We start from the raw sequence: 14,404 nt of genomic DNA, 5'->3' as shown, positions 1-14,404 counted from the left end.
TTCAGCTTCCAGCGCTGTCATACTCCCTACCGTAATTGCCTGTGCTGTAGTTGTTACAGTTATATGCATCATAGTTGTGATAGCTAGAAAAAGAAAACGAGCTAACTTGAGATATATTGAATGTGCAGCGCCACAAAGGATTATTAGAGGAGCACTGCTTTCATACGCTGCCCCACCAGCGTCGTACTCCGGACCCCCCTCTGATTCTGTACCCCTGGATGGTTGGTCGTCCAACATCGACTCAATATCAACCCATGAGTTGTCTGGAAATACAACGGATGCTCAAATGGACGCACCTCCCTCATATGAATCTGTGATTGGAATGAATGGACAGCTAGTTACCCCTGGTAGACCCTCACTGATGGAATCTGCACGCAGTGTTCCTTCTGATGATTCTACGTTAAACACAAATACCGATAATGATCATTCGTTCACAGAGTCCCGAAACAATGACACTACGCTACATCATGCTCCAATGGCAGCTCAAACAAACTTTCCCCCTTCTTTAACAAGCTCGCCACCAACCTATGAATCTTATATTGCAATGCAACATAGAAAAACCTAGTCTGGGTGCTTATGAACTACTGCTGGTATATCTTTTGTTTATTCCATTCACATGTAGCAAATATTTGTTTTCCATTTTTAAAATGTACTTTTTGCACATTATGAACATTATCTCGAGTCCTGTTATTTAGAATAATGAATTATAATTATTAATTATCATTAATGAATTATATCCCCTTGATATAGTTTGTTACAAATTGAAGAGGTTTGAGTTTGCATATACGAACTTCTCATCTCCATGTGTTAAAACCATTCATCCAAATCTCACTTTGAGAACTGTTCGAAAACTTTAATCGGCAATGTCAGCACAGTGCACTTACATAACCTTGTAACCCTAAGATTCTATCTTTTTTGAAACCACTGGAAATGGGATGTTGAATGGAAAGCATGTCCCTACATCGATCGACAATCTATTGAAAAACTGTCTATTCAGAGTGCAGGGTTTAACATTCAACGACAGTTGGTCGTTAATATTGGTGCAAAATTATTGATGTCAAGTGTCAGAAATCAGAAATACAGAACATCACATTGTTGTTTGCTCTTATTTAAAAATGTTCATTATTTAACACAAAGATATTCGACAAGTAATGTGATGCTTTAAGTTGTCTATTTTTTCATTTAATTGTTGTCTATCTTGCAAGTAATGGGGAATTTAGCATTTCTTTGAGAGGAATACAGCCCCTTAACGACGGGCTGAGACCGAGACATCACATCGATCCCTCAAACACAGACATATTAATTACAGCCCTGATGCAAATACTACACTAGTTTCCAGTTGTCTTACCTTGTCCAAAACAGTCTTGTGTTTTACGGTTTACACGCTACTGTATAGGTAAACGATATATGTACGTCCCACACTAAGTACCTGACTGAGTGACCACTCTCTGGGTTTAACCATTACCATTGCACCCAATGGCATCTGGTGGCGCGTCTTCTGCTCTAGGAGCGGTTTATCAAAGTAAACCAGCTGCGCAGGATGTAAGGTACATGTGTATCGCATGGGTTGTGGGATTCAGGGAAGGGGTTGATCTCAATGTTAAGTAGGTGTAAACCAGTGAATAAACTTAGATAAACTATAAGAATGATAAAGCAAAAACAGTAAAGTTTAGTTGTAAGCAAAGAAATTCAAATGTATAAATGCATACGGGCTCTAAATTCTTATTTAAAGTGGTAGGTACTGGTACTGTGGTTACCAAGCTCGTTACCAAGAGTATTACTTAAGGAGCATCAACGCTCCTGGTGGAATACCTCTGTACAAAAGACTATAAGATTATAGTGTTCCTGTACACATGTAGATACTTTCATTGTTATTTGACTCGGATTCCCGTTTGTGTCAACGTGACCAAATTGTTAGCTCTCTTGGGGAAAAAACAGCAAGAATACAGATCATTAGCATGACTTTTGACCAAAAAAATAAATCCTGAGATATTTTACTGCTAATTCAGATGGTCAATAGATCATAAACTGTGTTTGTGTACACATTAGGTACTGGGATGGAAAAAATAGAACCATAGTATATTTATACTGAATACTGATACCGAACGCAACTGTTTACACAAATACTAGTATAAGAAATGAAGCACACAGGATAAGTGCATTTCAGTTCATAATTCATATCTATTTTTCAGTCGACGTACATGTAATGAAAATGCATTTTATATATATAATCATATTTATTTAACTTTAGTAAAAATGACTACTTGAGTAAATTGACCAACAAAATAATTCTGATGGTGAACAGTTTAATTATTATAGACAAAGATATCAAAAACAAAGTCGCTATATAGCCTTGTCACATACTAGTATGTTTATTCGGGTATTTTGACGTAAAGACAGCAACATCCTTGGGGATTTTATGTATCCTTTTTAGTACATGTAAAATCTTACCAAACATTCTCACTTTGTTTGATGGAAGTTATAAAAAATAAACTTTCAGAAAGATTTTCAGATGTATTTGTCAATACCTATATTTTTGATCGAAAAAGCAAGAGAGACAAGTATTGATGAATGGAAAATCAATGATTGATGAGCAATCATTAATATTGTCAATTCGCTTTCAACGGAGGTTTAAAATTTGAATATCAAGGGAATTCAAATTTTACGCTTTAGAAATGCTGTTTTAACAGACCGAGCTTTTAGAGCGGAGTCTAATTAGAAAAAAAATTGTTATTTTATTCTAAAAGTTTTGATGTGCATATTTAAGATAACACCAGAGTTGAAAAACGTATCAGTTACGTCCGGATTTTGGATTTTCTAACATTTTAACAAAGAAACTGTAAAATCAATTTTGAAAATAGTTTCCTCTATATTTCAGGAATATGAATATAATTATCTTTGATATGATTTTAGTAATATTTTTCATCAATCAAAACATCAAGACATGGTTGTAGATATTAATAAATTCTGTATGTATACCAAGCGGATTAGTAGTTCCAACTGGAATGCAAGGCAGCTTCTTAAAATTCTTTTTCATTTCCTGTCAAAGACAACAATAATATCGATCGGGCGCAGCGCCAGCGGAACTTGTAACCATATTCATTGCAACTTACAACTCTTCCTACAGAGGAAATTGAGGTCATTTCAATTATTAACGGGCCTTTTTTTAATTCCTAACAACGTCTTTGCCATATGTTATTGAATTATTGAAATGATTAATTTTAAACAATAAAATGTGTGTGTGTGGGGGGGGGGGGGAGGGGGGTATTTTTATTTTTGTTGTTTGGGTTTTTTGGGGGAGGGGGTGTATTTTTTGTTGTTTTTTTTTTATTTTATTTTTTGTGTGTTTGTTTGGTTGGTTGGTTTTTTATGTATCATGCGGACATGAAGGTCGCGATGTCGCAGAAAAAATACAGAACCCGATGACGCGGTATATGTAATTTTTTTTTCTGCAATCAACGCTCCCTTCTCAATCCGCATGAATCATCAAAGAAAATCTTCTAGGTACGTAATGTTTATATTTAATGATTTCTTTTATAGAATAAATTAATGAATTGATCGTAAAGAGTAAGAAAAATTAACCAAATTGTTGATAATTTACATCACAACGTTGGATAAAAGAAATGGCAAAGGGGATTTGAGTTTGACACACCATGTTATTTCGTGCAGTCCGTGATTTTTCTTGGGTTGCTGAAGGTTTTGACCAATTAATAAACCGGCTAGAACTTAATCGTGTAGATTTTAAAAGCCCTGTCAGTTTCTATAGAGCTATGAACCACAATCAGTTCTCTTAACAGTATATATTAATGTAATATTTTTGTATACATTATTCAATACATGTATTATGATATGTTTTTACATTTGGTTAATTAATCTTTCGGTTTGCAGTAATAAAGTTAATTATTTTTGGAACGAATTTCAATTATATTTTGCGTATAATTTTGTTTGGTTCCTTGGGGGTTTTTTTCAACATTGCTTTTTTTATAATTTCAAACTTGGTCATTCAATAACAGCCAAAGAAAGAACCAGCGAGCTTACACCAAATAAGACAAAATCCCATCCACTTCTTTTGAAGCATTAAAATTTCTTAATCTGTTAATGGTATAGATAAGAGGCTTATATTTGAAATCATTTTAGAAAAACGCGTACATGATAAAAAAAAAAAAAAAAGCCCTAGTGCGCCCAACCCTGCGCTTGCTAGTTTTTCACTGCTATTCAGTGAGTTATAAAGAACATGGTTTTAAAGAATATATATTGTATTGTTTATTGGTCAACAGCTATACAGCTTATAGACATATACATGAAAATTAATATACACGTTAGGTCACTTGAAAAAAAAAACCCAGGCAAGTTTATATATGGAGTTTTCTGATAACAAAAGCATTCCTAATATATTTACCAAAATTACACATAGTTAAATCAATTTAAATACAGAAGGTTTATTATAGTAAAACTTCTTAAGGAATTTTTTCTCTTAGATTACAATAAAAAGGGCATTTCAATATAAATTGATATTCATCTTCTATCTCTAAGTACATACTGGTCATAAACGTATCTCTAATTAAATATTGTTGTATCTACCAGTTTCGACGGTAAGACAATGACACGATAACCAAATTTACCTATGAGTTGTAATATAAGGAGGATGATCAACAAATTACCCATCAGATCTACCTTAAAGCAATGTGAGCTCTTTTTTTTTTTAGAATTTTATTTCATTGGAAATACCTGCTAGTATGATAAGTCTGCATATAACTTAAACTTTTATGATAAATAAGATTTGAAAAGATCATTAATTTTTGTCAAAGGAAATATTTCTCTTCTAAGGAATATGTAGCAAATCAAATTTTTTACAGGACGACAATAATTCAATTTTGCTCCAAATAAGGCTTCTTAACGGCCTATTCCACAAAAACGTTAAAAACCATGATATTTTTGTCATTTTAGTAGAAAAGAACATTTTAGTAAAAAAAAAATTCAACATGAAAAATGCAGCTCATATTGCTTTAAATTTCAAAATCACAGGCACCTGATGTTATATATTTTTCTCATAATAAACGAATATACTCTCTACCTAATGATACACACCTTGTGTATTATTTATTACAGGGCCTATATTTTTATTATGAGAAAAATATATAACGTCATGTGCCTGTGCCACAATTTATTACATAATTTTGAGAAAATTCAATTTTTAGTTTTAAAATTTGAATATACTAGTAATTTGTAGTTTAAAAGCGTTTTTAATAGAATGCCTTTTTGACTTTTTCACTTTATAATCAAAAGTACTCTTGTCCCATGCTTTAGGCCACGAATTTACAGTTTCTCAGCCTATTCATAAGCCAAGTTGTCTGCTGTCCTGGAAAAGATAGGAAGATTTTGAAGAAGTTTTGAATTTTAACCCCAAAAGGATGATAAAAGAGGTAATTTCCGCAATGTTTGACTCTTATCTCTTCAAATGATTCACACTATTCGGTCAAGATTGGCCGTTTTTGAGAAAAGCTAAACATATTATTCATTATGACTTCATCAAGCATCTATCATTATAATGATAATATATCGGCCGGTTTCGGGAGATATATTTGATAAAAAGTATATTTTTAATTAATATTACCCCCAAAAAGGCATACCTTGAGGGAAATCTGGCTATTTAAGAAATGAAATCCCACTGTATAGCCAGATTTTCTTGGGGGAAATCTTCAATATACTCATTCCCCCTTGGCAAGGACACTGCTATATAAAACTATTTTGTCTGGAGGGAAATATCACGGGCACTTGTTTTATTAAATGAGAATCCACCCTTTAGTAAGAGGGGAACTTTTATTACAAAAACAAGTGCCTGTAGGGAAATATAGCGACGAAAAAAAAACACATTAAGACACCATTTGGGTAGATTGTTTTAGTAAGCTACGAGAATTTAATTGGAAATACAGTTGTTTTGCACTATACATGTACATTATTTGAAGTTTGTTTTTACAAGTATCAATTGTCATGAAAATGAGGCAATGAATCATTTTCTTATTGGCCACAGTAAGCTGTAAAGTATAGTGCATGAGTTTAGGGGCTCAATGGATCAACCATATGTAACATCTACATTAAAATTTTAGACCGGATTTCTTTAGCCACAAACAAGTATCTAGGGAGGAAAATTTCCTAATAATACGCTAGACCCAAAATTTTATTGTTTTTCTGTATATGAGTTGAGTTGAGTTGAACTATTTTATTGACTAATGTCAAAAGGATTAGACACAAGTTCCAAAAACTGAGAAAGTCGTATCATTGTACATAATATTACAATTACAAATGTCAGTGCCATACAATGCCAGTTAACATTTATAACAGTTATAGTACATGTAATGTAATACAAATAAATCATTAGTTTTAAATCTAGAAAAAGGAAAGTTATGCAAATGATTTAAAAAATTAAATAAATCTTCCACACTTTTGTATAAATGTATGAACTTCTTTAAATATTTTATATTTACATCATAAGATAAAGTTTTGTCACCCCAAAGTATCAAATGTACATCAATTATATTTTCAGAAAGTTCAACGATAAAAGATTATACATAATTGTATATGAATATTTTTTACAAACTAAGAACAAGTGATGTGCATCCTCTAAACTTCCATATGAACACATTGGGTTGGCTATTATGTTACATCGATAAAGATCATAATTGAGAACACAATTATGCCTTAATTTTGTATGAATGATATTTGAAAATCTTTTACCAAAAGAACTTCATACAAAGCTCTTCTTTTTGTAGAGATTTATGTAGTCTAAAAATGACTTCGACCATCCAGCTCCCTTAAATCGTAGAATTGAATTTTAATTTGTAGCATTTATTTTTTTGGGGGGGGGGGTTAATTTATTCTTTCAAACCAACATTTGCAAATCATTAGAGTTAGTTATCGTTTCTTATCAAATCCATTATCAAATTTAGTTTTTTGAAATGTGCCCATCCAATTACCGATATTCTTTGATTTCCGATGTCAAACCGTTGTTTGGAAGCAGTAAAATTGCAATAAAAAAGAATAAAATCAATTAATGACATTTACGGTTAAATCCGCTTGGTGTGCATAGACCAAGAATAAAAAGGGACCAGGGTCTTTGGAAGCCGGGATTCGGTCGTAAACAACGACTTATAGATCACCGGTGACATCAGCAAACTCCTCATTATACTCGTCTACTTGTTTCTAGCTTTGTTGCTAATGCTTACTAATTGGTATTAATGCTGTTAAGCTGCAGACCATGGATGCATATGGAATAACGCTGATGGTGATTTTATACATTTCTGCCGGTAAGTACCATGCATGTACATGCATTGTCCATTTTTCGCATACCTTACTATTACATTTTGCGATGCATGACTACATTTTAAAAATAGTAGAAATGTTGAAGATTTTAAGAACTAAAATATCTCAAAAAGAACAGTATATTCTTTTATATATTTATGACCATTGAAAAAGTAAATTTGTACAAAAACATAATTACAATGTATGGTCCATAGATTACCGCTTATATGGCTAGGAACCACTTAATTACATGCATTTGGGCATATAATTTAATGTTTATTACTTGAATTTTCATTTGCATTAGATATTCTAATCATTAAAAAAAAAGACTTTTACATTTATTTGCAATACTTGAGGGCTACAAATCATTTCAGTTTGAAATCATTTCATACTGTTATAAAATCATAGAATGAAGACTGAAATTGTTTAGAAATTTGATAAGAATAGTATTATCTTAATAAAAGGACAGTCACTGCTAATTACCTTTAACCTTTCATAAAATTAATCTCTTTGTTTCAACGGACGTTTAATTACAAAGACCGTTCAGAGACAGGAATGGGGTTGGGTTTTTTAATTTAGAAATTATATTTTCTTTTTTATAATTTAATTAATGGCACATGTTTATCAATATGTTCATATTTTTTTATTAGTTCGTTTGAATTGAACATATGTTTTTGAATTAAACATATGTTTATTGTATATGTAAGAAAATAGTATACCGGTATATAGGAATTTGCCTATTTGTTGAATTATAATATGTTCATTATATGTCATTACCTTGATGATGTCAGTAAAATAAGCAAAGCGGGAAAAATTCTAAAATAAAAGATTAAAAAAAAAGATTGCTTAAAAATCCACGTTACAGAAAAACAAAGCAACGGATGACTGACATGGAAAGATTGAAATTCTTCCGTTGGTTCATGAGGAAAGGGGGGGGGGGGGTAAGTTAAGTTAAGGTTTTACACTGGTCCGATTTCCCTCTCAACACATACTGTAAATCGCCATAACGTCTCAAATATCAATTTAAGTTTAGCATTAAAAACCCCGCGCATGTTTTTGATATCATATTCCTCCTATAGCGCAATGACAATTAATACAAGGTTAGCAACATCGGCGTCGGAACCCCTGGGTTTCTATCACTTTTTAAAAATGCTCTTGTAAGCAGTGCAACGTGTAGAAAACCATGGGTTCAAACGATATAGAATCATTTTAGACATGCAGTTTGGATTATTTCATTGGATTAATGGATCATTGGATTATTACCAGTTTTACTTTCTAATTTTAAGGTGGTTCACTACACCTTCAAAAAGTTTCTCAAATCAGCAGAAAAATACATGATTATGAAAGATAACATGATAGATAAGAAGTTTTTAAGTCGAAAAAGCGAAAAAAAATGCGCAATTTTAGATGTTTAAAATTATGATTTTCAAACAATGTTTCAGTAAATATAAACAAAAACTCCAGGCATTTTCAAACTCGTCATCTGCGGCTCTCAATTCAGTCCGATACTATTGTCATTAAGCTATGATGATATTAAACCTATTCGATTGATACAAACAATTAAACAAAATATTTAATTCGCCATCTCGTGACGTAAATAAAAATAAAAAGTATACTATTAAGCCTTGGTGTACTGAGCTACCTTAAAAATGAGCGCTGAAGAGAGCTGAATGCATGGCCAAACCAATTAAGACTATTCTAATCTCGCCGAGAAGGAAAGCTCTGTATAGCATTCTTGAAAACTCTAATACATGTATAAAATATAACAATCTACATAATAAGCTAATGCTAAGAAAAGCATACCTAAAACTGCCTTTCATCGCATATATAAGGCAGAAGATGCAAATTGAGGTGTGATTTTTATAAACGACAGGTGTTATACGGCGTTTTGGTTTGAATCCGTTCTAAGCTAATATGTTGAAGGGCCGATCGGAAGACGGAGAAGATCGCAAAATAATTTCACCGATGAGTTTCAAGCAAAAATTCAACCTGGTGTGACAGTTATAATATGGCGGCGATGTGTACTGTGTGTATTATTAGATAGAGTGTACATATTTTCTATTATGAGAAAAATATATAACGCCAGGTGCCTGTGCTACCATGTTAAATTTTCGTGGTGTGATGTTAGTTTCGTTTTCCGGCAAAAAGTAAAAGAAGGGGATTTTCCAGTTTTGGAAAGGGTGTCGTCATACAATTTCAATTTTCTATGGTGGCATAGATCTGCCACCACTTGTCAGATAATTATGTCGACTTGTCAGATCTTGATGTCGACTTGTCAGATAATTTTATTCGCTTGTCAGTTCTTAAAGTCGACTTGTCACTTATTCACGTGTTTAAGAATTCAACACTTTAACCTTTCCACGCCCAATTTGTGCCATCCATTTGAAATAATATTTTCTGACAAGTCGACATAAGGATCTGACAAGTCGACATAATCTTCTTTAACGTCAATATAATTATTTGACAAGTCGACATAATTATCTGGCAAGTTGACATAATTATTTGACAAGACGACATAACATCTGACAAGACAACATCATTATCTGACAAGTCGACTTACAATATGAATGATAATTTTCTTTAAACTAGGGGCCATATTATTTTTTGTGTCAAATAATTATGTTAACTTGTCAGATCTTTATGTCGACTTGAAAGATAATTAAGTTAACTTGTCAGATCTTTATGTCGAATTGTCAGATGATTATGTAAGCTTGTCAGATATCTATGTCGACTTATATGATATTATGATAACAAGTAAATGGCAGTTAGTGGCACTAACACACTTTGACAACAATATAGTGAGTCTCTAGAGTCACTATGGTTATTTTCTGACAAGTCAACATAAAGATCTGACAAGTTTACATAAATATCTGACAAGTCGACATTATCATATGAGAAGTTAACATAATTATCTGACAAGTGGTGGCAGATCTATGCCACCATAATTTTCCCCTCAACTGATGATTCAAATTTGACACTTGATTTTATGGTGGCATTATGGTGGCATAGATCTGCCACCACTTGTCAGATAATTATGTCGACTTGTCAGATCTTGATGTCGACTTGTCAGATAATTATGTTCACTTGTCAGTTATTCACGTGTTTAAGAATTCAACACTTTAACCTTTCCACGCCCAATTTGTGCCATCCATTTGAAATAATATTTTCTGACAAGTCGACATAATTATTTGATAAGGCGACATAACATCTGACAAGACAACATCCTTATTTGACAAGTCGAGTTACAATATAAATGATAATTTTCTTTAAACTAGTGGCCATATTATTTTTTCTGTCAAAAAATTATGTTAACTTGTCAGATCTTTATGTCGACATGACAGATAATTATGTTAACTTGTCAGATCTTTTTGTCTACTTGTCAGATGATTATGTAAACTTGTCAGATATTTATGTCGACTTATATGATATTATGATGACAAGTAAATGGCTATGGTGGCATAGATCTGCCACCACTTGTCAGATAATTATGTCGACTTGTCAGATCTTGATGTCGACTTGTCAGATAATTATGTTCACTTGTCAGTTCCTTAAGTCGACTTGTCACTTATTCACGTGGTTAAGAATTCAACACTTTAAAACCTTTCTATGGTGGCATAGATCTGCCACCACTTGTCAGATAATTATGTTAACTTCTCATATGATAATGTCGACTTGTCAGATATTTATGTCAACTTGTCAGATCTTTATGTTGACTTGTCAGAAAATAACCATAGTGACTCTAGAGACTCACTATTTTGTTGTCAAAGTGTGTTAGTGCCAGTAACTGCCATTTACTTGTCATCATAATATCATATAAGTCGACATAAATATCTGACAAGCTTACATAATCATCTGACAATTCGACATAAAGATCCGACAAGTTAACTTAATTATCTTTCAAGTCGACATAAAGATCTGACAAGTTAACATAATCATTTGACACAAAAAATAATATGGCCCCTAGTTTAAAGAAAATTATCATTCATATTGTAAGTCGACTTGTCAGATAATGATGTTGTCTTGTCAGATGTTATGTCGTCTTGTCAAATAATTATGTCAACTCTCCAGATAATTATGTCGACTTGTCAAATAATTATATTGACGTTAAAGATGATTATGTCGACTTGTCAGATCCTTATGTCGACTTGTAAGAAAATATTATTTCAAATGGATGGCACAAATTGGGCGTGGAAAGGTTAAAGTGTTGAATTCTTAACCACGTGAATAAGTGACAAGTCGACTTTAAGAACTGACAAGTGAATAAAATTATCTGACAAGTCGACATCAAGATCTGACAAGTCGACATAATTATCTGACAAGTGGTGGCAGATCTATGCCACCATACCTTTCCATGCCCAATTTGTGCCATCCATTTGAAAAAAAATATTTTCTGACAAGTCGACATAAGGATCTGACAAGTCGACATAATCATGTTTAAAGTCGACATAATTATTTGACAAGTCAACATAATTATCTGACAAGTCGACATAATTATTTGACAGGACGACAAAACATCTGACAAGACAACATCACTATCTGACAAGTCGACTTACACAATGAATGATAATTTTCTTTAAACTAGTGGCCATATTATTTTTTTCCGTCAGAAAATTATGTTAACTTGTCAGATCTTTATGTCGACTTGTCAGATGATTATGTAAACTTGTCAGATATTTATGTCGACTTATATGATATTTTGATGACAAGTAAATGGCAGTTTGTGGCACTAACACGCTTTGACAACAAAATATTGAGTTTCTAGTCACTATGGTTATTTTCTGACAAGTCAACATAAAGATCTGACAAGTTGACATAAATATCTGACAAGTCGACATTATCATATGAGAAGTTAATATAATTATCTGACAAGTGGTGGCAGATCTATGCCACCATAAATGGCAGTTAGTGGCACTAACACGATTTGAAAACAAAATATTGAGTCTCTAGTCACTATGGTTATTTTCTGACGAGTCAACATAAAGATCTGACAAGTTGACATTATCATCTGACAAGTCGACATTATCATATAAGAAGTTAACAGAATTATCTGACAAGTGGTGGCAGATCTATGCCACCATATGATTTTAAAATTACAAATTTTTTTTTTTTTTTTGAAATGCGTCAACTATTCTGAAATCTAAACTGTCACTATGCTAATGTTCCTTTATATTTCATTAGAAAAGCGCCAAAACAGCAACACCAACAATACTAAGTTGAGGTGGTATTGCTTAAAGATAACGTAGGCACAGTTGGTAAAAAATATAGATAATGAACTGTAAATCTTAAGAAACAATTTCACAAACTTTTAGGATATGTTTTCCCGTGAGGTAAACCCGCGCCCCACCTTAATTAATGTATGGTGGTATATTTATACTGCCTCTTAGGCGCATACATGGTATATAACTTTGCCGATGAGATAAGAACTTTATGTTCAGTGAAATTATCCTCCATCTATACATGAGTGTGGTAAATGCGAATGTAGAGTTTGTTTTATTTCACAGGTATATTTAAAGGAACCGAATCTGTCATCTCTCCACTCCTGAAATGGCCGCTACTGCCCAATACGTGCAAGTATGAAGTTTTGCAGTCGAACATACACGAAGTTCATCCATTGTGTCGGTCCCTAGGGTTTGTGGCAGGTTACCCCATTACCAGTGGCACCGACAATGACAAGTCCGTGGAAATCCATGCTGGTTTCTTCTTTGACGTTGACGTTCCTAACGTCAAAATCGACGTTTCCACTGATTACGGGATTTCTGTGTACGTCTACCCTCGGACATCCGGTCCGGTATTTGACTATCTGTCGAATGACGGATCTTTCCAAATGGCTGCCTGGATAGAAAATGGTTTATTCAAATCTTTCCGAAGAATAACCAAAAGTCCCGAATCCTACCTGGTCAACGAGAATATTAATGAGGTCGTATTCAATATGTGGCAAAAGTTTGGCGTCTCGGTGGATACAAGCGGTAAAAAATTAATTACAATTGTTGCCAATAACTTGCAACTAGATAAAGATGATCCAAAAAACCAGGATCAAGGAGGCAGCGGCGACGACCTCAACCGACCCCTGATCACTCCGGGAAAACTTCGTGTGGGGGGTATGTTCAACGAGAGTGTACCGCGAACCTTTTCAGGAATGGTTACCTGCATAGGTCTTGTGCAACATAAAGACTTGGACGTTCTCATTGATTGTGTTTCAAAAAACAGATGGAAATTTAGTAAGTTTATATCATGATAAATCCGTTGTAAGGTGTTAAAAAGATGTATTGTTTAAATCCCTGCAGAGATAAAGTTACTTTAAATCTGTTGGTACATACACAATGAAGTTTCATATATTTAAATTTATCATTATTTTCAGATGCCACCTTTGGTAACGAGGCCACTCAGTATTCTGCCACGTTCAAAGGCGTGCGTCTTGGCGCCATTCCAACTGCGTCGTTCATACACCAATCAGTGACAAAATCGCCAATCATGTGCTCGGTCACGTGTTTAAGGGACTTCCAAACATGTCGCTCTTTCACGCATGAGAAGCAGTCTAATACCTGTCTGTTGTATCCTGAAATATACACTCTGGTAACTGACTTCACTCAGATGGATGGCTATACTTATTACAAGCTTGAAAGCTATGTCTAATGTGCTTTTTTGTACAAATGTTGATAATCGCAACAATATTTGGCTTCTAGAACATTGTTCCATAATCTCTGTATTATACGAACTACATGTATATTACAGTCATTTGTCTCGTAAAGATGGATCCTTATGTACTGTCATACTTACTTTTATTCAACTCATTTCGTGCATTTACCATAAAATGACGCTAGAAACCCCCTCCCCAAATTAAACTAGGATTTTGTTTTACAGAGTGCTTCATTATGTCCGTTTTTTACTTCAGGAATAAGGAATCATTCTTTGAGTATATAATATGATCCAATAAAGCCCGAAGGGCTTTATGATAGATTTGACCACGCTCCGACCGAAATCATCACCTCATAATATTCAAAGAATGATTACTTATTACATATATTTATATTATTTCCAATTTCTACACTTTAAAACAACATTTTGAAACCACTATTTTTTCATGAAGCACATGTTATGTAGTATT

General features: G+C 33.3%; 2 protein-coding genes across 2 annotated transcripts in view; both read left to right on the top strand.

Moving 5' to 3' along the window:
* The window catches only part of LOC128192320 (uncharacterized), a 34,228-nt gene extending 31,059 nt beyond the window's left edge, over positions 1-3,169 (top strand). Inside the window, exon 12 of the mRNA XM_052864918.1 lies at positions 6-3,169. Coding sequence (XP_052720878.1) covers positions 6-565 — 560 coding nt within the window. The 3' untranslated portion in view covers positions 566-3,169. The remainder of the gene's footprint in view (positions 1-5) is intronic.
* Positions 3,170-7,116: 3,947 nt separating this feature from the next.
* LOC128192335 (uncharacterized) lies at positions 7,117-14,180 on the top strand. Its single transcript, XM_052864938.1, has 3 exons — positions 7,117-7,304; positions 12,801-13,517; positions 13,658-14,180. The coding sequence occupies exons 1-3, from the start codon at positions 7,256-7,258 to the stop codon at positions 13,930-13,932; spliced, it is 1,041 nt and encodes a 346-aa protein (XP_052720898.1). The 5' UTR covers positions 7,117-7,255; the 3' UTR covers positions 13,933-14,180.
* Positions 14,181-14,404: the final 224 nt, after the last annotated feature.

This window comes from Crassostrea angulata, chromosome 7 (genome assembly GCF_025612915.1).
Source record: "Crassostrea angulata isolate pt1a10 chromosome 7, ASM2561291v2, whole genome shotgun sequence".
Classification (NCBI taxonomy): Eukaryota; Metazoa; Mollusca; class Bivalvia; order Ostreida; family Ostreidae; genus Magallana; species Magallana angulata.
This window is presented reverse-complemented; position numbering and strand designations above follow the sequence as displayed.

Bases quoted from the DNA above. Each gene is read 5' to 3' on its own strand.
- LOC128192335 (XM_052864938.1), top strand. From the start codon at position 7,256: ATGGATGCATATGGAATAACGCTGATGGTGATTTTATACATTTCTGCC. The intron at 7,305-12,800 runs GTAAGTACCATG...TTTATTTCACAG, and splicing joins GATTTTATACATTTCTGCCG to GTATATTTAAAGGAACCGAA. The intron at 13,518-13,657 runs GTAAGTTTATAT...CATTATTTTCAG, and splicing joins AAAAAACAGATGGAAATTTA to ATGCCACCTTTGGTAACGAG.